The sequence below is a fragment of the Telmatherina bonti genome (genome assembly GCF_933228915.1).
Source record: "Telmatherina bonti genome assembly, chromosome: 1".
Taxonomy (NCBI): Eukaryota; Metazoa; Chordata; class Actinopteri; order Atheriniformes; family Telmatherinidae; genus Telmatherina; species Telmatherina bonti.
The window spans coordinates 16,569,056-16,593,616 of NC_136619.1; the positions used below are offsets into that span (position 1 = coordinate 16,569,056).

General features: G+C 34.7%; 2 protein-coding genes across 2 annotated transcripts in view; one reads left to right on the forward strand and one right to left on the reverse strand.

The window, feature by feature from the left end:
• Positions 1-3,941: 3,941 nt before the first annotated feature.
• Positions 3,942-11,100, forward strand: rec114 (REC114 meiotic recombination protein; the record flags this gene model as incomplete). Its single annotated transcript, XM_079258880.1, has 6 exons — positions 3,942-4,025; positions 4,891-4,980; positions 8,922-8,999; positions 9,336-9,509; positions 10,610-10,690; positions 10,936-11,100. The coding sequence occupies 6 exons, from the start codon at positions 3,942-3,944 to the stop codon at positions 11,098-11,100; spliced, it is 672 nt and encodes a 223-aa protein (XP_079115006.1).
• A 1,476-nt stretch (positions 11,101-12,576) lies between these two features.
• nptnb (neuroplastin b) overlaps positions 12,577-24,561 on the reverse strand; it is a 40,387-nt gene continuing 28,402 nt past the window's right edge. Inside the window, exons 4-9 of the mRNA XM_079239886.1 lie at positions 23,215-23,309; positions 18,210-18,343; positions 17,716-17,989; positions 13,162-13,183; positions 12,968-13,041; positions 12,577-12,874 (exon numbers count right to left, since the gene is read on the reverse strand). Of these exons, the coding sequence (XP_079096012.1) occupies positions 12,981-13,041; positions 13,162-13,183; positions 17,716-17,989; positions 18,210-18,343; positions 23,215-23,309 (586 nt within the window). The 3' untranslated portion in view covers positions 12,577-12,874; positions 12,968-12,980. The remainder of the gene's footprint in view (positions 12,875-12,967; positions 13,042-13,161; positions 13,184-17,715; positions 17,990-18,209; positions 18,344-23,214; positions 23,310-24,561) is intronic.

Genomic DNA, 24,561 nt, shown 5'->3' on the forward strand with positions numbered 1-24,561 from the left:
TATGACATTGAAACACAGGAGAGAACATGAATAAAAAAAAATCCAGACTGGTAAACTGTATGGTAATGATTATTGCAACCAGTCCTGCGCTCCGTATCTGTTTGTGAGAGCGATCAGTCTGGAGCTAATCTGAATCCCTGAAACCCTGCTAAACATGACATGAACGGCCGTGGCTCCGCTGGAACAGATCAGACACTCGTTCTCATCATTAGACTCCCTGACAGTTTGCATATGTCTTCACGCGCAGCCTGGGCGGTCCGCTTGGCCACTGCGTCCTCGATGTGCATCTTTGTGCCGCTCCGACATTGTGCACAAAAGTGGAAAAAACTGCTTGAAAGTCACCTTAGCGTGACATGAGAGAGATGTGCCGACAGACGGTAATACGGAGACCAGGGAAAGGTCATGCACGACGAAGAATGTTCTTTTCACCACATCTCCTGCCAGCTGCCTTCAAACAAAGCGACGAAACCACGCAAAAAAATACAGTAGAGCATTCCAGGGACCACTGACATCACTGATCCATAGTCAGGGTGCGTTTTGGTGAATAGTGAATATTCATGATGCTGATCTATTGGGTTGCCATAGGAGCGAAAACTGCAAATAAGCTCAGCCCACCTTGTTTAAAGGGGAATGCTCTTCCCATTCTTAAAACGCTATCCGGTTCCCTCAAGTTAAGGCTACAGGTAGATACGCAAGCCCATTGTTAAATCCTGCTGTGAGCTTCACTTAGAGAACCAAGCAGCTCGCTTTTGATCCTTTTTATAGGTCTAATCTACTGCGTAATTTGCGCACCCAATTCCAGTTGAAGCCACGGGGTTCATTAGGCTCGTATGAATCTGAAGCAAGGGACTTATCAATGATGATTTTAGCCATCAGTATGTCCCACTTATTGATTAGCCTGTTTGTCCTCTAATGGATTTACTGTACTTTTTTTCTGTCTGATGTCAAACCTAACAGTCCATATACCGGGACAAATGTGGGTCATTTTGTGGTAAAAATGTAGATTGTGTATAATGAAACAACTGAGAACCCTTTTATGCAAAAATCAAGGAAATTAAGGAATTTCTTTACAGTTTATGGCTTAAATTGACACTATTTTGGATTATCAACATCACTGTATTCATTGTGAATGGCAATGTGTCGGATTTGTGAGAATTTACGTCATTCACTCACGCCGGAGCGGAGCTTGCACCGCAGGCGGATTCCTTCTCTCGCTTGCTTTGAATTCCAGCATTACCTATAGATTAGGATTAACTCCAAACTTTTGCTTTTAACTGTTAGATAATGTTCATATAATTAACAGTTGCCCTATAATAACTATTTTATAAAGAAAAATGTATAAGGACAAAAATGAAAAGAAAAGGAAATAAAAGAATGAAACCAAGAGGTTCACGTTACAGTAGCATTTCTTTTATGAGCTATATATTCATTTAAAAAATAAATTCTAAGCAAAATAAATAATAAATACGTTTTTAAATGTTATTTGTAAAACCGAATAGAGAAAGCTTAAATATGCTTTAAAAATGCTTTAACTATTAAAAACTGAACAGTCTAAAACTGTTGCCACAGAAACAACTGGGCAAACGGATATCTTTTATTTGCAGCCTTTGTTGCTGGATAACTATTAGAAGAAAAAAAACACTTTACAGAGTTACTGGGTTGTTAAGTAACAACTGTGGCAAAGAACCCTGTGAGCCAGTTTGCTCAGGTAGCTTAAAATGACATCTCTATGTTGATAAAAGTGTGATTCTATTTAAGTTCACCAGAGGACAAAGAGTGCTCTTAAGTGGTTTGGTTAATTGATCAAGAAATCGTTCAGAAGTTAAGTATTCTTTTGAGAGTAATAAAGAGCAACATGAATGGAAAAAAATGAATGCAAATATTCATTCAAAAATATTTAGAATAAATTTAAACTGAGTTACAGCAACAAATCAAACTGACCGCTTTATGTTACATTTGAAAGTGAAAGCATATATATTAATTATAGAATTATGCTACTTTAAGTTGTTTTTCTGTTCAGTAAAGTTGGTCAAATTTCTGGAAAATTCAGTAACTAATGTGTCAGCTAATACAGCACAATCCACACAGACCTGTCTCAATAGGCAGGCATCATTTATAAAAGAAAAAGAAACACACACATTCTGATTTTGTGCATGTTTTTGACAATTTCCTTAGTGAAATCTTCACATTACCCTTTGCCAATCAAATCAGTGATTCTTGCAACCTGAGTCTGCATGCCTGCAATAATCCAATCACACCAAGATATTTTGTCATCACTTTGAACAAAATTCAATGCTTTAAATTCTTCACATTTGCTTGTACCAACAGTGAAAATCCTTTCTTCAATACATTTTTTAACGAATAGCTGTATCCAAACTTTTGACTGACACTTTCCTTAGAAATACTCCGTGTTGAATTAGAGAAAACATCAACAGTCTGGAAGACTTTTACGTAAATAGTCCAGTAGGCAAAATATTCTTCAGAGAATCAAAAAGGAATTATTTTGATTTCTCCAGTGTTAGTTGATCCAGACTGTATCATTTTATAACTTTAGTCAGAGAAACAAATCTGCCTCACAAAACAATGTAAGAAAAATAATCAAAAGGAAAAAGTAATGAACCAAACCAGCTGCATGTTCGTCACATCTCATAAATTTCAGATGCACAATAGTTTTCCTGCAGATGACTCCTGAGATAATGGAGGTTTAAAAAAAGAAACATCTTTGCAAATCCTCTCATGTAGAAGTCCTAAAAAGCTTTGACTGTCGTTTAGGTTTGGAGTTAAACTTCACATTCCTATTCAGTTTCTGAGCTTTACAGATTTTTTTTGTCATGACCTTGCAATAAATACAGAAGACTGTTGAATATTTTTATTAAAATCTTTAGAGCCTGACTTGGTCATGCACATGCCTATTTAAATGCTGCTCTATGCTAACAGAATCTGAGGTCTTCTGACCAAGGTTTGTTTTTCTTAACTTCAGGCTAAACACACAAAAAAAGAAAAAAAAAAAAAACAAGACTATGCTTTTAAGGTCATAGCTTTGGAACATTCTCCAATTTCACTTTAGACATATGGACCCCATGGACATTTAAAAAAGCAACCCATGACCCATTTCTTAGGATTCACTTATGCTTAATTTGCTTTTTCAGCCTTCTGTTCGTCTGACCTATGTTTTTGTCTGTTGTCCAGTTTTAATATTTGAGGTTTTTTCTTTAAATTACATTTTCGCTTTTATTAAGAACTGTGACTCCTGCGGATTAAGAGTAAATGATGCATTTATTTTATATTAAAAAAAAAATAAATAAAAAAAAAAAGCCACTAAAGACAGAAAATGGCATGAATTGCTGCCAAAATTATTATTATTAACCCAAATGTGACAAAAATGGAAAATGTTAGAAATAAAAATACAAAACCAATTAAAACAACCAATATAAACGACACATAGTTCTTGAGGACCACTTTGTTTAACATTCTTCATGATCTATTTAATAATATATAAGGGACTTGGTAAGAATATTTAAAAGTGTATTTGACCTCCAATGACATATGAGTATATTTTATTAAGGGACAGAAGATAGTTGATAAGTTGTAGCCATACTTAAAATATGTTTACCACAAACAGAGATAACAGTAGAATGCTAGAAATAATTAATGAAATATATTGAATTGTAGCTGGAATAATGTTGTTATTTGTGATATGACTGCAGAAATTCATATTAAAAATGGGCTATAAATAGATGACTAGGTAAATAATAAGGTCCTACCACTCTACCTAGACATAGTTTGCTGATTATTAATTGCTGGGTGAAGGGCTCAGGCTGCTCGCCTTCATGAAGAGATGAGGACGTGTCCACGCGCGCCAACAGGGAAACGAGTTATTCGGGGACTTGACAAGTCTGCTGCTTGCACAAAACAATCCACCAACTATCTTTCAATCCGAAATGGCTACTTGTAAAACTTGGAAGTTAATACGTTATGGACGTTTCGTTGCTCGTTCCGGACAGACAGGAGGAAAGCCTTGGAAGGTCACTTTTTTTTTTTTTTTTTTTAACTTAGCTAGAAAAGCAGCATGCTAATGCTAACTAGCTAAACTTCGTTTTAATTATTTTATTAATTTCGTTTTAAAGCGCCGTTTAGCAGCTGGCTAAGACGGCCAGACAAAAGCAAAGAAGGCACTTGTTTATATGTGTGCGGGCAGGAGCAGTCATCTGTGGTCCTGTGGTTTTACATCTTTCCACTATCAAACCTGATTCTAGCTAAATGGACACTAGGGTTTATTAAGTTATCTTTAGTCACTCATTAATTTGAATCAGTTGAGTCAAAACAATAAAACAGCTAAAACCTGCAGCTCTTGCAGATCTAGTTGCCTACAAAGGTGCAGCCTTCAGCTTTACCATGCTGCCATGTATACACAACGAAAAGCAGCATACAGCTACACTTAAATATAACTTTTATATAAGCATTACCACTTTGATTTTATTTTTATCATTGACAAGCCATTCATGTAAAACAAGTTGATGTCTTATCACATCCTACCTGTAAAAAAATAACATTTCACCTTATATTAATGAATTGGTGACAGTTTGTATCTATCTAGCTATCTAGCTAGCTATACAGACAGACAGACAGACAGATAGATACTCATGATTGGTTCTGGTAAATACACTTTATAAAGGACATTTCAATTCAAATCTGAAAATTATAACAAATTTACAATGATTAATTATTTGTCTAGGTTTCAAACTGCTCATAGCTCACAGAATGATAAACCTTATAATTCTACACCAGAAAGAGCATTACTAATGTTGTATTTGAATTTTAATGTGGAGAATTTAATTCCAAATCAGAATATTCTGCACCAAAATGTATATTAATTTATTTTCTCACCAGATTTTTGAGTCAAAGGGCAGTAAACCTGACATTGTCCTTACAATACTGGAGTCTGGATACTTACTGGTATGTCAAGGGGAGGACAGCCTGGTAAGTGTGTGTCCGAGGGATTTTCTCATCTGTTGTTCTGTTATTGATGATATTATCATTGTATACTGGTTGCGTGAATACTACAAGTTTAATTCTGTCATACCTGCTCTCCAGGAGGTATTCGTGTGACATTTCAATTTAATACTGAAACAGTTACAAGTGCATTAAAAAACTATTGCAACCTTCCTTTAAAAAATAAAATATATAAATAACAACAAAAGTTCTGGTGCACAAATAATAGAATGAAGTTAGAGGGAAAAAATGTTGGATGCCTGCTGCTGTGAATGTCACCCTCTGACACTGGTAATTTACATTACATCAAAGTTGTTGTTTTTGGACTGGTTTACAGAGGGAACACTTAACCTAAGTTTGTTTGATTGACACCGTAGTTTCAAATATATATCCCTAGATAGGCAACATACATCAACATTATAAACTTGGGTCTTTTATGATTTCATAGATGCAATATGATGTGAATATAAAGCTGTTAACTTAAATCTTAATGCAATATTTTGATGATTTCTTTTCTTTTTGAATTTGTCTTTCACATAGAGTATCAAGAAATGTGCATAATTATCTGCATTATTATCTGCATATTTGGTATTGTATGAAAACAAAAATCTGTGCTTATGATCAAAGGCTCAGAACAGGATTTGTCATTCCAGTCTTATGACAGCTGCAACCCAGCAGGTTTTCTATGTATCCATGCTCCAACACACCTGACTCAAACAAATGACTCATTGTGCAGAACTTGATAGGCTGTTATATTCATTTAAATTTATTCAACCGTGCTGAAGTAAGAAGAATACGCTGAACATCATCTGGAATGCGGCCCCTGTACGACTGGAACTGAGTAACACTGGCTAACACGAGGTTGTATGAAATATTCTGCTGAAGAACTTGACATTTCTGTTCCAATCCGATGGGATTCGACTGCTTTGTTTTGAATGGGTCAAGCTAAATATTCCTCAGATCTGCTTGAATTCAAGAATGTTACAAAGAGATTCCTTTGGCTCGGACAAAATAAATCACCCTTCCGACCATTTTCTATACCGCTTAGTCCGATTCAGGGTAGCGGGAAAGCTGGAGCCTGTCTCAGCAAATACCCCGAGAGAGGTCACCAGTTCATAGTAGCAAAATAAATCAAACAAAACAAATGTAGATTTTATTTGACATTCAGCTGATGTTTAAATGTTCAGCTTTACCTCATAGTACCTTACATGACTTGATAATATCTCTAATCGATATTTCTAATGATAACTGATTTCCTATTCATGGCATGGCTGAATTGACAGCTGTGTAATGTTAAAATGACTTGTGCTCTCTAGCTCCATGAGACCAATAGCATTGACAGGATAAGAAGTAACTGAAGTTCTCCTAAAAGATTGTAATGATGTTTTTTGAAAGGTAGCTGTTCTTCGTCGTCGACGACAGCAGCATCTCACAGATTTATAGGACTTATTGTGACAATTTCTGCGGACAGCAGAAATTTGAGTGACCACTCTATGTTGGATTAATAGTGTTCTGGCAGGAGACACAGCTATCGTGCTGTGCCAGGCTGACAAGTCAGACATATATTCAGGTCAAACTGAAGACAGCTTTCACTGAAGATGAAGGACTGGTTTATTATAGTCTGGTTCAGTGAATGCTCAGTAATTTGCTTTGATAGCAACTTTGATGACGTCCAAAACAAACTTTACAGACTGTTCAACAATAGCATGTGCAATAAACTAAAAACATGAAAAAGGTTTGTGAGAAACAATGACATTCTTATCAGAATGTTGATATGTCTTACTAATAGGGATAATCAGACCACACACAAAAGAGATACAGTTTGAACGAACAAACAGCATTATTATGTTGTTGTTTTTTTAAGATTCACCACTACTGATCTAACCAGACCACACAATCCTTTGTACAAAGTTGTTAAGCTTTCATAACACTGTTGGGCAAATCCCAAAAATTTTTTTGTCCAGGAGAAATCTCTTTGTTGGCCTATAAAGAAAGCACATCCTTTTCTTTTAAATTCCTGAAGTTTCATATTTTAAGTTCTATCACAGTAATAAAAAAACATGTGGTTCTTATTTTGTCCTAAATTAAGCAAAGGGTCATAGTTTAAGTTAGTTAATTGAATGAGGATCAGGTACAGCAGCATTGAACACAGAGGAAAATATGCTTTTTACCAGACTCTGAGCTCGTTTCATTTGCAGGTCCTAAAATGTACAGAAATATATTACACGTATATACAAAGCACTAACAGGTAATTGTTTAAAATGAGTATATTGCATTGTGAAATACAGTAAAATAAAAGTAAAAACACAATTTAAAAAACATTAAAATTAGTAATAGTTACAAAAGAAAGCATGAGTTAATCCTTAACTTTTTGGACGCCACCATACATCCCTCAATATCCAATAAAGTAAATACAAAAAAATATTTCAGGCAAGAACATTTAGGGTGCGTTTACATCAGGATAGGTCGCTAAACTCGGTCTCATTGGGGACTTGGCTCAGTTCTAGGAGGGTGTATCAGTGCAGACTGAGATCATGTTCACATTGCACTTTTGGGTTTTTTATTTTGTTTTATACCAGTATTGCGCAGAAATACACCGCAACAATGGCGCAAAATAAACAATAGACAAAGCAGAGGACCCTTAACACGATCTCTTTGTATTTACCCACAATGCAATACTACTCCAAATGCATGAAATGACAGTTTTTCGCTTTCTGCATTTGGTTCGCTTGAAACGGACCGAGACCTGCAATTGAAGTAGGATTCAAAAATGCACAAAGCACGTCACTTATTACCTCACTGCTACTTCCTGCTATAGAAACACTGTTTAAATTATTATAGTTATGATATAGTTTTTCTACATTCTTTAGACATTTTGGCATAGCTTTTGTTAAATGAAACAGTTTATACAATACAACAATTGGTTGTATTTACCTTTTTTTTATACTTAATAAGTAAGAGCCAAATGAACTTTTCTAATCTTCTTTTTTTTCTTCATATCATCATCATCATCATCATCATCATCATCATCATCATCATTATTATTATTAATATTTTTTTCATTATTGTTATCTGATATGCAAAACTTTAGAATTAAGTTGTGCTCTCTTTGACAAGACTGTTTATCTGCATCTGGGTTGGAAGCAAACAGGAACAGTCAGATAAAACGGTTCACAATTTTTTCATGCTCAATAAGCTACTTATTTGCATCCTGTTGGGACCTGCATTTATTAAATTCATTTCATGCAAATTTTGTTATCTTCATACAGTATAAAAAAACGATTGAATTGGTCACATAATTTTAGGCTTTAATTGTATATTATATATATTATATTATATATTATTATATCCAATAATGTATTCAGGATGTGTCTGTAATAGAGAATTTATATTTCTCATGGAAAATAGCATTGTTAGAAAAAAATAGTATTTAAATAATGTGGCTGTGCCCAAATTGCTTCAGTCTGTTTTGAAAATGTGTATTTTAAACAATTGGTGTGTAAAGTTGTTGCTACAATATAGTAGATAAATGTTTTGGTGAAAATGACACCTCATTTGAAAAGCCTAAATAAGTATTCTATTAAAGGCAAATTGTGTTTATCTGCTTTTGTAGAAAAACATGTCACAATATTCTTAAATTAAAGTTACTCAGTAAATGGAGACCCCTGCAGACAGTTTTGGGTAACTTCCTCCCCCTTAGAGTTTCATACAAACATAATGTTCTCTGTTATTTCCTTATTTTTTTAATTTCACAAATGAATGAGTGCTTATCAAGTCGTTTTGATTGAGCATATTCTAAAAGAGGAGCATCAACATGAACATTCTGGCTATCTGCCTACAGTATCTCATACAGTATTAACACTGTATTCGCACATCCCATCTTCAAAATCCTGGTTTGCTAAAGGTGTCTAACACTTTTCTTTTTTCAGGAGACAATCACTTTGCTCTCACATTCTCTTAAAGTGCAACAGAAATCTGATAACCTGATGCTCCGATTTACTATGAAGGTGAGTCATGAAATGCACTTTAATCCTTTAATGGCTTGTTTCTATTTCAATGATCATCCAAATATTTTAAATTACTTGCAAGATCAAGAGTCCTTTTTTTTTTTTTACTATATAACAAATAACGTAAAAATCAACCTGCCTTTGCAGTGCTTGAAATATTACATTCCAGTGATTGCATACAAACCCTTTTTTTGATTATGTTTTTTATTTCTTTTTATTTAGTTTGTTGTTTTGCAAACATCTTGATTGCACAAAGTAATCATGCAAACCAGCAATTGTGTTTTCATCAGTACAGTTGTTTGGACGGTACAGAATGTTTTTAATGGATTTCTGCAGGGAGAGAACCGCATGATAAGGATGCAGTTTGATGGAAGGAGCAGGGCAGAAGCTATAAATGAGTGTTTGAGTGCTGTGGAGAAACTAAAGGAGTTCATTCCTGTCACTACTCTGGATGATGCTTCACTACATGTGAATCAGCCCCCCACTGAGGTTCCTGCACCAGCGACACAGGTTGCGCAGCTTACATCACAGTAAATACATCTGTGCCAGAAAAGGCACTGACAAATCTGTCAGTTTTCTGTTTGTTTAGTATGTAACCCTGAAAAATCCCCAAAATAATCGAATGACGAAGGTTACAACTCAAAGATGAGAACAGATTATTACTCGTGTAAAGTAAATATTATGCACAATACACAGTTTGTTTTCCTTCCTGCAGTCCTAATTTGTTAATATGTGATCAGGACAATCTTTGTAGCTTTGTTTGGAGTTGTATTTTTTTTTTTTTTTTTGTAATTTTATCATCGTTATGTGATCTGCTAAAACAAAAGATGGTTTAAAAATCTTTAATCTTAATTCTCATATTCTCCATACCGTCATCAGCCTTATCAGCTGTGGCTGCGTTTCCTCACTAGATGGTGCTATTTACCACATTATCATATTCTTAGAGGTGACATTACAGCTTCTGTAGCAAGACTGAGATAGACTATAATGGATATGAATCATTAGCCAATCCCACCAGAAGACATGCCCGATTTTAAAACATTCATTTGTGGGAACATAAAACAATTACAAAATAAATGTATGAAAACATAGTAATTAAACTGACACAGCCCTAATGCATGTCTTATAACATTAATATTTTATCAAACTGTTAAAATAATTTAGCAGAAAAAAATCATGTCCAATCATTTTAAACCAAGCTAAATTTACCACAACAACATTACAGCTGTTGAAATTTATCCTCTATTATTAATAAATTTAACTCTACGAATAGGATTGTTCTGCATCATGACAGTACTTACCTTTTCAAAGAATAAATACTCAGACCTAATGATTAATTATAAATTGGAATCTGAGCTAAATGTACTCCCAGCTGTTGTGGCAAAAAACATGTAGGGCTGAGAATGGAATGGACTTCACCATAGGGCTAAATTTGACCTTTAGGGGGACATACACACTGAAGAAGTTCACAGTGAAGATAAAAGGACTTTGAGGGGTGGAAAATTTTCAATTAGTAATGAAGCCATTGATTGGTCTCTCAACACTATGGTTTCATGCTATGTCTGTCAAATCTTTTTTTTTTTTTTCTTATTTTCTGTGTCATCCTGTAGCAGCAGGCTTGTCAGGAAAAGACTATGGGGAATGAGCCTGAGGCTGTCCAAGGATCCGTGTCCATCCAGCATCTTACCCAAGTATAGTTTTTAAAATGAGATTCATTGATCATCAAGCCATCTAAAGCCGACTTGTAGAACAGCTATAAACCCTCTACAACAAACATCTGTGTCAAGCTTATCAAGGAAGCACTGTTTCATTTTATTTCTATAGCTTTCGTTTAAATTTACTGAATCTATGAGTGTCAGTATAGGTCACTTCAATAGTTTTTTTCTTTTTTTTTTTTATAGAAACATTTCTCAAACATGCTCTAATGTCTCTACAGCACTTCTTGGGGGAGACTGCTGTGACTCTTCCTCAAATATATCATGACAGTTCCTTGGCACAAGGTGACTTAGAGCCCATCCTGCGTGCTTGTCTGCTGGATCCCAGCTTCCATGCATTTGTGGAAAGGGTAGAGGTGGGGCTAAGAAAACTGCTAAAAGAATGAATTTTAACACTTAAAGGCAGCAGAGTCAGATCAAACAATGTTTTGTTGTTTGTTGGTTTTTTTTGTTTGTTTTTCTGCTGTACTGTTTGTGTAGGCATGGCCTGTTGGTGGTGGAGTGTTTATGACTGTGCTTGCAGTGTTCCTGGTAATGCTATCTCTTAGAAAGATCTCTGGTATATTGCTAAAATTGAAAGATTTGCATCTTGTATAAATAAATAAATATACACGTTGAAATCTGGGATTTTCACGTTTTTTTTATTCAGAAAAAAAATATTGGTCTCACTCATATGTTTGATCGTGGCTATATAATCTGCTCCCTCTGTTCCTAAACCAAAATCAGGTCCATTTCCATCGCAACACACATGGATACATTTTATTGAAAGAGGAGTCATGCAGCTACAGCAGTGAATTTTGCTATGCCAGCTTCCAAGTGATCCCACAATATTAAAGCTTCACTGAGTAAAACAAACTGCCCTCCATATATCTATTTAAGAATACATATTGCATAGGATTATAGCCATGCTATACAGTTAAAGAGAGAAAAATAGAAAATAAAAATCAATTAAAGAAATAGGGAGATATAAAAAAAATATTTTTTTTTTTTTTACAGATTTCCTATCATTTAAACACTCATACTTCAACAGATACAAGACACCTAAGTTACTCTGGAAAGAAAATATAAATAATACACATATCCTTTTTCACATAGTTAAACACACAGTAATCATTTTCTGTAAGCACTCTCAATTAAATTTAAATACTGCCAGTCATTGAAGCCCTTGCTTCACATTAAAATATCTCTTAAAAGTAGACTTCTTGTCACAAATCAAATAGTTAAATGACAATGATATGCTGTACAAATTTTCAACAATAAAAACTATATATATATATATATATATATATATATATATATATATATATATATATATATATATATATACACATATATATATACATACACATATATATATATATATATATATATATATACATATATATACATACATATATATATATACATATATATACATACATATATATATATATATATACATATATATACATATATATATACATATATATATATATATATATATATATACATATATATATATATACATATATATATATATATATATATATATATATACATATATATATATATATATACATATATATATATATATATATATATATATATATATACATATATATATATATATATACATATATATATATATATATATATACATATATATATATATATATATATATATATATATATATATATATATATATATATATATATATATATATATATATATATATATATATACGGATGACTCCATAAAAAACAGATCATTTTGGATGCAAAAAAAGCCACACGAGGGATAACAACAGAAAATGTCTATTCTGAGTATCCTATTGCGTAAATATCTTGCATGCATTGTACATGATATGTAATACAAAAGGGATCACCTCATTTGAGGACATGATAAAATTATTAAAGGAGACATCAACAGCACATTGAAAATGTGTACACTCTCGATTCGTGGTGGTTAAGTCATTATTTGTCATCCTGAAATCTCCACGTAAGACTGAATAAGGCATGCTTAAGACAGCCATTATGTTCTTTTTGTTGCCAGTGTTATGCTGTTATTGTTTCTCATAAAATGAGACAAGATATGCTTTTTTTTCCCTCTCAAAACTGCCTGGAGCTCTATCAACCTCTGATACTTTCATGTAGTCAAAAAATGCAGTTTAGCCATTTCATCTGTGGAGAGAAAATCAAGAGAAGGTGTGACTATGGATTATCCTCACAGTGAGTTCTATATTTAGTCCCCCATCCCCTACAACAGTGTCTTACTTGAGTAAATTGCTTATTTTGTATTCCTCTGGCGAATGTTTTTGTCCTTGTGGTTGTTTGTTGAATTCGTCTTCCTAAGGAAAAGAGAAAAACAGTTGTAATAGTAACTACAAGGTAATATGAAATTTAAATCACAGCACCCTCTGTTTTCATACGAGTTTTATATGCAGCAGTACAAATATAAAGTTACTTACATGGGTCCAACTGGTTCATCATCTTTGACATGGGGAGAAACAAGACAAAAACAATCCACAGGTCAATTATCAGAATAAAAATATCAGAAAATTGTATTGCATATTTCAGCACATCTGCTGCAAATAACTTTTATGTGGCTTTTCTCATAACTGTTTTGTCATTTTCTGGCTTAAATGATTTGTCTAGGTTGTGTTATTCTTCTTTCAGAACCCTGAGGACATCAGCAGTGCTGAAACATGACAACAATTGTCCCTTAAAAAGCAGATTTAAAGCAAACCTCATTAAAGTGCCTTGATATGCTCTCTGAATCTCATGGGGTTCCTACTTATTTCAAATAAGCAAACATGTAGGAGGATTACAGATGGCTCACTTAAAGCCATCTTTTAATTACAATCTGCAATTTCATAGTTTTTCCTGAAAGGGGCTGTTACATGAATGTGATGAAGTGGCTGACTTGGCATTAAAATATGCTTCTCCTCAACGCTTTCTCAGCGTAATGGCTTTTTACAGTAGTACATACATAATTATCCCAGTGGGACAAACGTATAAAGTTGTCACAACAGAGCAGTGCAATAAACACCATAGAAGTATTGCAATAATTCTAATATAGGGTACCTAACTCGTGGGTCTTGCATTAGTTAAAACTGTTAATCCTCAAAGCCTTGGAGTCAATAAGGTGATTAGTGTTTTGCAAACAGATGAAATGTTGTCAACAAGTAAGTAACCATTCACAGTGAGATATTTTCCATGCAATTATTAGTGTGGGAAAAGCAGCATCATCAGCATTCCATGGCATTAAAATGGAGCAACTCATGGCAGTTATAATGTTAGACAGAAAGATATGAAGGAGAGGTACATCCGACTGCATATACAACTCTTTCCTAAACCGCACATGTGTACACCACAAGTTTACAATTACAACTGAAGCAGAACAACATGAAGCAGATTTTTACTGTGCAAGATTAATTGGTTAATATGATAACCATAGCGCTGTATGTAGTATCAGCTAATGAAAATTTTAAGCTGTGACAAAAAAAAAAAAAAAAAAAAAGTATATTTTGGTCAAATTACATAACATTTAGCCGTCATTTAACTAGTTATCACACAGCAAAGTCTGTCATTTAAGTTTTGAGACACAGGATAGAAATGTCAGGCTCTGCATTAGAGCCGTTGGCTGTGGAGTTAAAAAGTGTTGTGACACAGCTAAGCCATCAGGAGACCAGAATTTATAACACACAGAGATGGGGGCCAAAACCTCTGGGAACAGAAGGATTCTGAAAGGAGATTTCAGAAAGGCTGTGCATCATGAGCTGGGAGTCCTCAATCCTGATTTGAATGGCATAAACATGGCAAATATAATCTACTGTAATCGCTTTATTTTTTGGTAGATGAAACCAAACTTGAGGCCATGCACAAAGCTTATCTCAAGCTGCTCTGCATGCATGTGTGTTTAAATGTATGCATTTTAAGGAAACCTAAGCAATTACACTAACTTCTTTTTATTAATGTTATTGTTGTGGATTGTACATGAAAAAAATTAAGGTGCCTTATGTATTTTACAGAATAAGTACCATAATAATTCTGAAAAAAATTTACGGTCCAATTCTTTTGAGGTAGTTAATATGAAATAAATTTATTGCATAATGTAAAACATTAGTTAACACTAAGTAAGGTATTGATCATATTGACTGTGAAGCATCTTTAACGATGAGTACGGACCCCGTGTCCTGCCACACGAGCCAATGCTGAGTGATTTTGTAAGCTATGCCCATGCTCAGGAACAAAAAGGACTATTTCAACTCAATAATAGTTTAGTCTTTTGCAGGCTTCTTTAGCATTATATATATATATATATATATATATATATATATATATATATATATATATATATATATATATATATATATATATATATATATATATATATATATATATATATATATATATATATTTATATATATATATATATATATACATACATATATATATATGAGTAGTATTATGCAGGAGAAGAAAAATCATTCTTTTGCTTGGACTAAATAGATAAGAGGAGGAGGCTGTACTTTTGTAGCCTGCGTTAGAGTTCCTTACAGCAGTGTCCAGCCGCAGTGATTCACATTAGAGGAGAGTGTAGTTGCTTTGTATGAAAGTTATTTGCAGAAATAAAAAAGATGAAGAATCCACAAGCGTGGAGCTCAAACAGAGTCTTTTGAAACTGGAAATGCTTTCAGTCCTTTCAGAGATTGCCTGTTGTCACATATAAAGCAGGTTATTCACTCTGCTTCCTGAAATGGTACTTCACCAGTCAAACTCAATGTAAATGTGAGAAAGTAGAGTCGGATGATAACAAATTAACATTTGTATCTTAGTATTTTTAGATCAAATGGTAATACATTGTATGTATTCATGGTCTACTATATTTTAATGTTGTATTAAGGCTTTTCGATACAAAGTTTTATTTCACTGTCAGCCAGTATCAGTTTTTTATATCCATCTGAATATGCTGCTGCCACTAACTGAGCAAGGGAGAGGTGTTGCTAAAAATGAAGTCGTCATGCTGCTAAAGCTGTTTCAGGGACTTTCTCCAGCAGGAATCAACTTGAGTTTGCCTTAAAAAGAAAGGACTAAGTGTGTCAGATCAGAGGTAAAATTTCAGGTCAAGCTCAACAGAGGAAGCGGGTTTTTTCCATGACATGCCAATTAAAAGTAAAAATCTCATTGTTTTGATCATTTAAAATATTTTCATTCAGTTATGATAAACTACACAGTCATGATTAATGACCTTAATATTGCAGAGCTCGGTGAGTTTATTTGCCGTCCCATGAGCACTGATGCAAAAACATCAAATGGATACAAAGTTACTTTGGTACTTGCATTTCTTGAGGTAGTTATGAAATGATGAATAAGTACACCAACAGGTATTTAGCATCATGTTTCTAGTTCATAAAAGTATTTAAGTCACAGTAGGTCATACCATAACTTAACTTTATATAATGAATGTTGGTTCGGGTTTGAATAAGTAGCAAATAAGAAACAAATATCCCAAAGAAGGGAGTTTGAACTTATAACTGCTTTGTTTACATTTTCTGAGGCAGCATTTAAACAATTTGGAAACTGTACTGTCCTACATCTTTTATTTTGATCATTTAGGTACACACGGTACACACAACACTGTTTTTTCTTTCTTTAATTTCAGATACAACTCTAACTTAGTTATGTATCTAGTACAGTTGCACCGATTTAAGTTCAGGCTGGCCTTTCAACATAGGGGAAAAGCACATCAGATTTTACAGTTTAACCTTTTAGAAACTGAAACAATTATCCAGGTGTCCATTGTTGACTAAACTAATATCAAAGTAATATCTCATTAAAGTTCATAGTGGTTTGGATGGGCTATAGGTTTGTAAAAACATAGAAAATGACAGAAAGAAATCTCCATAACCATGCAGGATCTCGCACTTACCACCCATTTAGATTATGTTTCCATTTGGAAAGAGGGGGAGGGAAAAGAATGGTAACCAATTAAGTTACATATTGGGACTGAAAATGTTTTGAAAGCTTCTTTAGAGGCTGAAAACCCTACTTGTTTAGAAACAGTCTCATTCTTACAAGCAAATGTCCTGTTATCGCTTGCCAGTTCAGTACACAAATAGCCAACTCTTTGAAGGGTGAGCTCTGGCCCTCTATTCCCTAATGTGCATCGGTAAAGGTCATATTTGCATGCATCTAATATGTGGCTTATAGGTGGCCATGTCCCTCTTTTATCCTTTTGTTAAACCCGTCAATAGCAGGAGGCAAATCCTCCACTCCACATCTTCTCTGATGGCTGATGGAGCCTTGTGGTTTTTAAGTTTCTAAAGTCTCTAAATCTCTGGAGTGATGCATTCACAGGTAATCTTTTCAGATTCGAACTTTGTTTTTATCTGACAGATAAAAGCTAACCTCTACTGATCTTTTAGAATATTTTAACTATATTATTGGCAAGATATCCGTATAGACCGATATCAGTTACAATTAAATTTCAGCCGTCGGCCTTTCCACCTGTATAATTAACCAATAAAATAAAAGGTGCAGGGTGAACACAATGCAAGTCTCTTTTAAATAGCATAGGATGCACATATCATACTTCTTTTGTTTTTAAATTATTGTCACAATTCAGTTTGCCATCTTTTACATAATGCAAGTTGAAATATTTTTCTTATTTTGCACAAGGAATGAATATTACATCATTCAAGCTTTTTCTTTTGCATTTGCTAATACAACAACAAAACAAATAGTATGCAGAATGATACAACAACAGAAGAGACGAGATAATCTCTGGAATTTGTTCTGGGTGGGAATTATCTGTTAGCTTTTGGCTAAATGAGTTCTAATATATCGGCATATCGGATATTGTCCAAAAATCCAACGCTGATCCTCCCTAATTTCAAACATATGACTGTCTCAAGGTTTTCAGTGATCACGTTGTATTGTGAATAAAAACAATGGAATATCTGCTTCCAGACTGATTGTTTGCAAGTCCCTACACTTTCAACAGAAACAAGTTTGCTTACCATCAATGATGTCATCTGGCCTCCTTCGTTTCTCATACACAACAATGATGACTACGAGGATAATAATTTCTGCCAGTACTCCGAGGAAAGGCCAAAGTGGTGCAAGATGGCTGCGCACTCGTAGTATAGTGGTCTCAGTAATGTTTCCAATGACATTTGTGGCATTGCATTCGTATATTCCAGGATCCGTGTTTATATCCAGATCTAGAATATTGAGCTCTGTGTAGTTGTCTCTGTTTGTGATGAAGAAACGTCCAGTGGAGTTATCAATATCCTGAAACACAATGAACACATTAAATGACACCAAAAGCAGCAGAAGATCCTTATATTCATTGTGTCTATATCAACATATGTTTATCTGTTTCTCATTTTATCTTGTTAGTTCTGTTTCTATCTACAGTGCCAATCATATGCTTGGACACACTTTCCCATTAAATTCTATTGCAAAAGTTTGTCCAAGTATACTGTATGTTCAGGACATTGTGCAAATATACCTTGTAAGATGTTCCATCCACTTTTCGCCATGTCCAAGTGGGATGTGGGTATCCAACAGACTTGCAGTAAAGCGTTGCATTTTCCCCCTCGTTTTTATTTTCACTTCGTTTGTGGCCAGTGATATCAGGTTTTGCTGCAAGGATAAGGGAAAAAAAAAAAAAAGGTTCAATAAAATTGTCATTAGCTCAGCTGGCAGAGGTGGGACAATCAAAGTGACATTTTAAACTTCTGCCAGATGGAACTGATGAGGAAATGAATGCTTACTTATTTGACTATGGTAATAAGTTAGGTCACATAAACATTTATTAACAGGATGTCTAAAGGTTAAGAATGTCATCAGGAGGGTCTATATGAGATCAGTTTCCTTAGGTGACCCAGTTTATTGTCCTTTTATTGTCAGAGCTGCTTCAAGTAGGAATCACAGTAGGCTCTGCACACATTTTTATGTTATTACAATATTAACCCCACATAGATACAACTACGAATACAATTTCCAGAAAAGTTGGGAAGTTTTCTGAATTGAAATAAGAACTTAAATCTGTAATTGTTTATTTATTTGAAATTTGACTAAAGAGACACAAGAACAGAGGAAAGCCTTTCCTGTGCCTGGATTTACTGATTGTGTTTAGAAAGTAAAATACATATTATATGATGCCTGCAAAACATTAATAGAAGTTAGGAGAGAGGTCAAAACAGTTTCTAGATTAGATTTTTTATTTATATTAATTTTATTTATTTATTCATTTATTTATTTATTTATGGGGGAGGGTATTGATGCATGTTAAAGGTTAGAAAGACCATTGAAGCGAAAGAAAAAATGGTACAAATTAAACAGAGAAAGCAAACGCATAAATGGTGTGGTAGTAATTGTATATATAAAGAACCATATGACAAAGGTTCTATGCATGAAGGAATATTGAAGCAATGTTTTGTTCCATCACATGGATCTCTTTTCTTAAAAAGCCTGTACCTGCTTCATCTGGATATTATAAAACCTACAGTACTTCTGCAGGACTGGCTTGCCTGCAGTCATGATCTGTTTCCTATTGAACATTTACAGCATTACATGTAAGTCTTTAGCTAATCCTCATGCCATTGTTCTTAACTTCCATGGAGCCATTCTCATAATTTTTTTAAGTGAACTCAAGCAATAACTCCTTTCTAAATATCTGTTCTTCTTTGGGCATTGGCTGCTTTCTGTTTGCTGCAAAATAAGTACCTAACTCAAAAAAAGTAAACCAGTTTTCTAAACATAGCAGACAAGTATTTTGTAGATGGTGTCTTTAGGTACGTTGGTCTTAGCAGTGTTGTGCATGAACAAGCGCATTTTATGATCATGTTTGTTTTTCTATTGAAGTGAATATTGAAGTGAATGAGAAGTATTTGACAAATAAAGATCTTAAATGTGAATTTCTTCAGATTACATAAAATAACAAAAGATAAGATAAGAAAAACTGCCTAGATTTTCCCAACATTACAGCTACATCATACTACCACAATGCATTGCACATTTATGTGTAACAAACGCTCTGCAGCAAACCAGTGGAGAAAAGCTGCAAAGACACTGCAGATATCTGACATCAGATGTCTCATTTGCTCATGACTATTTACAGGAATGTAACATACTGTATCTGTCCAGAGAAAGAAGATATATATTTCAAATATTTCTAAACTTTGTTGCTTTTTTTTCTTGCTTTAATATTTAGGGAGGTAAGCTGAACATAGCTTATAGTGACAACAAATAACCTTCTATAGGACTGACAAAGGTTCAGAATAATAAAACAAACAGTACAAACAAAATGTGTCTTCTGTCCACACATCTGTTCCACATGCTATTTTGAGTCATAGAATTTTTAGGTCCGGCAATACTGATTTTTTTGCAAGATGCAAAACTATCATTTCTTTTTTTTTTCTTAACTTCAGCATTTTTCTTTTACATAATACACATGTACATCATATATGTGCACGTGGAGCTGTCAAATGCAACCACAGCTCAGGTAAACGCCTGACCTGTTTATGATCTATAAAACTGAAATAAAATGCACTGTAAAGTTGTTAAAAACTGATCTACCAATTTTAACCTGTGGGAACTGAACTTTGAACTAGTTCATGAGAAGGCGGGAACTTGCACTGCACTGGTTTTTAGCAACTCAGTGCAAAGTCACAGAAAGATTTCTTATTTAAAACCTTCTTATAGGAAGTTTTGTAATCACTCCTTAAATCAGGACAATGAACAAAGAGGCCTGCACTCGATCATAATAAACTTATTACATTTACATTTGATATTGTAAATATTGTAACAAATTGTAATAGTGTTCTCATTACCCTAAAGGTTAAAGGACATATGCTATAATACAATAGGAAACCTTCTCTCCTACATTTTTGTTGTGTGTTGCTGGCATCAGCTTTTAGATATTTTTTATGCTTTACAAATATAAGAAAGCTATTAAGAAAACGAACCGAACATATTTTTGTGTTGCTGCATGTTAAACAAACAAAGCAGTATTTAAATGCTCTTGAAGTAATCTGAGATGAAAAACAATAATTTGCATCAGATAGTGGTTCTACTTTTGATTGTAAATGCACCATTGATGTAATTATGTAAACCAAATATTCTGACTTTTTAGCCTATCATACAGGAAATAAACCATATGCATAAATCTATTACACTGAACAAAATTTGCTTTAACTAAAGAGCAGAATTTTTGCAAAAGTCATTTTATGAACAATCTATACTCTTCATACCCATTCCAACGTTGGGGAATATCACTGAATGAGATTTAAAAGCATTTCAGTACAATTCATAATGAGGTCATTGAAGAGGGTCGAGAGAAAGATATGAGAGACTCCAGATGTTCCCATTCAGACTAATTCTACAGTGAATTTCTCAAAGGAGATGTGAAGCCAAAGCATAATGGTTTCAAATTGCTCTAATGAAAAACTCATAATGAAAATGCAGCTTTAAGGTTATAGAAATTAATTCAGGCATATATCTGAGATCACTGCCAAACTATAATAATCTATTAATAGACAGGTTTTGTCAAACATCAGACTCACAGTTCCCATTTAACTCTGAACAGTACCAGTAAGAAAGGAAAAAACAACTATTCATGCTTTTCCACTAATTGTCAACATTATAATAATTTCTTTCATGCAACTGAGCAGAATAGGGGAAAAACCTGAAGTGAGCATTTTTCAGCTGTGCATGGCTAACAGTGTAGGAGAGATCTGAGGTCTTTGGTGACATCACTCCACTCAAATTATGGTGCACACGTGCTTCCTGAGCAGGGGAGTGGCCAAGCTCGTTCGTGCCTCATCCTGACTGTATTATGTCAGTGACTGACAGCACACAGACAGCCCCAGGAGTGGTGCTAAAACAGGCAGAAACCTCCATTTCACACTCCTGACTCTGATTATTAATCTGTGTGCTAGACGAGGTAAAGTGACATGTGAATGTGACATGGATGAGTGAGAGGGACCAAGGTCATAGCTGTCAGAAGGATTTTTTTTTTTTAATTAAAAGTGGATTAAGACATAATCTGAAAAAGTTGCTCAATGAAATCAGCTCTTCACAGTTATAATTTATTATGATCTGCTTGTTCTATGACATTTGTTGTGCATAAAGGTAGATTTTGGGATGCATGTTAAAACCTTTTCATCGAGAGATGTGCTTCGCGTTTACTCCAGTTTGATAGATATTAGGTACCAAATATGTATCTGTAGTACGCTTTGTATCACAGACAATAAACTCCTCTCCTGCCACAGAGATGGCTGGGACTGGATTCAGAGCCTTAATCCTACAACATCACAGAACCCTCCATCTGTTGCCTCTGAGCTGAGTCCTGCAAGGATGAGTGTGCCAAGGACACTGTAGGCGAGGGATCTCAGTGAACTGCTGCCAGAAGCGCAGTGCAAAGCTGGCTTGCTTTACAGTGGGCTTGCTACCTAGGTCACAGAAGATCTCAAACATCTCTATAAAATCACAAAAAGCATAAAGGGCTGAAAATAATTCTTTGTTTATATCCAGTAATTGTGCCAGCTCTTGAAACTGAGATGCTGTTGTTTTAATAATTTTTCATCGTGAATGTCATTGTGAAAATCATGCATCATCAGTTCAGTTACTGACTTTTCCTTCAGAGGGCAGATAGCAAGCCTCAACACTCCTGCAGTCGTGCAGCCCTGTGATGCCTTGGACACTTCAGTTTGAATGGCGACAAATGCCGTCATCTCACAACCCAGTGAAAGCAGAACACACACGGTCATCACCCATGTTATGCAATCAGGCAGTGCTGTAAGACAGCCGCGGTGTAAGAGGCAGAGGCATGCTCAGTATGCACCATCACCATGCGGCAGCAAATTGGCTTAACCACTACACACAGGCAAGTTTCTCTTGACGAGGGTTACACTTGCCCTTTCTTAAAGAAGACTCCTTAGTCAAGATGATGGCTTCACTGTCAGCTTGAATGAAACCAACACAGTAGTTCTCTGATTAGCTCTCATGCTATTTTATCAACTTCTTTCCTTTCATTTCTGCTACTTTCGCTGTTATTCTGTTCGATAAAAAGTTACATTTTTCTGATGTTAAATTTACATTCTAATCATTGCTTTTAATGACTGCTCTTAAACATGCCTCCTGGTGAGACCTATGCTTTGCAGAGCGTGTGGGGTGCCTGTCCATTTTGCTTGACTGTTGTCTCAATGGAAGCCAGGAGTGACAGCAGCCTCAGGAGCGCTCCCTGTCATCGCTGCTGCTCTGCATCGCTTAAAACATCTTTGTCAACAAGGACTCTCTTCACACAGCTTTAGGTGGTCAACTTTCCTTGAACATTTTTATCTCTCCATCTCTTGGTAGTAAATCCCAAATGACAGTATCGTGTCATCACGAGCTGACTTAAATTTAATCTGAGCTTTCTTCTAACTTAAATCCACTGTAGAGAATGTCAGATCCATATTTCGCATTCAGCCAGAGTAAGATAAATTTGGCATGTAACAGGGAAAACTTACCTTTTACTTCAATTGTGGCATTTGCATTTGGTGCCATGTCAAATGTGTAAACACACATGTATTCCCCAGAGTCATCCGCTCGTGGTTTATTGATTCTGCAACAAAATAAAACACTGTGACTTATTCCAGAACACTCATATTCCACAAAGAATCCAGTTAGTTGAGGCATCTAATATCAATTTAATCTAAGTAATTAGCTTCCATTAAAGTAGTGACAGCCTGCAGGACTTATAAAGCCAAGGGGGACTAAATGTGGTATTAAATTCGTATATTATAAAACAGCAGCAATCATGTCTTTGGGGAATGGCACCACAGGCATTCTAGCTGTAATGTTCAAACTATCACTGATGTAGTGTGACAAGGAAGTGACCAATTGGTCTTATCTTGTAGCTAGGCAGACTGCGGTGTGTCTATGGGGTGACACAAGTTTTATGCTCCAGTGATTATACTGTATGGCAGCAGGAGTAAACAACTATTGAGTACTATAAGATAGACTTATTTTTTTCTTTAAAGTTCATAAGAAAAACATAAAAATAAATCAAGATCAGATTGTTTGCTGTATAATAAATTTGTGACAAAATCTAGTCACTTTAGCACCAATCTCGGTCTGTGTGTGCACTTAAAAGTGGATAAATAAATGAGGGAACCAAATACATTCAAAACTCTGGATTAAATATGTCTGTTCGTTATTTGATTTAAACCAATTAAGAATAAAATGAAATGGAATATTATTTATTATCGACACAGTACAATGAAGCAGGAATTGCAGCTCTGCCAAATGCCTGAGAGTTTGTCTTAATTGCAATGATAAAAACAAGTGTTACATAACAGAAGTAGTCATAAGACAGCAAAAACAGGGATCCCCAACTCTGGTCCTCAAGGACCGGTGTCCTGCAGTTTTTCAAATGTGTTCCTGCTGGAACACACCTGACACAAACTCAGATAAGCTCTGAACATGTCTGCTAAATACACTGAATCAGGTGTGTTGCAGCGGGGACATTTGGAAAACCTGCAGGATACCGGTCCTCGAGGACCAGGATTGGGAATCCCTGAGCTAAAACACATGAACACCATGCCCATGCATGCAAATGCTACCAAAAGTAAGGAAATTATAGAAGTGAAAACAGTACTGTGCTGAACAGGATGTACCATTTGACTTTGAAATAGTTGTATTATTTTTTAAAGTAACACACTTGTAAATGAACAGTTAGGTTATAAGAAATTTGCTACAGTTATTGTTACCTTCCAGCCATGAGAACATCTTACGAGTCATACATAAGAGTTTTCCCACAACATTTATAAAAGGTTCATAACATTTTTTAGCAGGGATGTCAAACTGGTCCACAC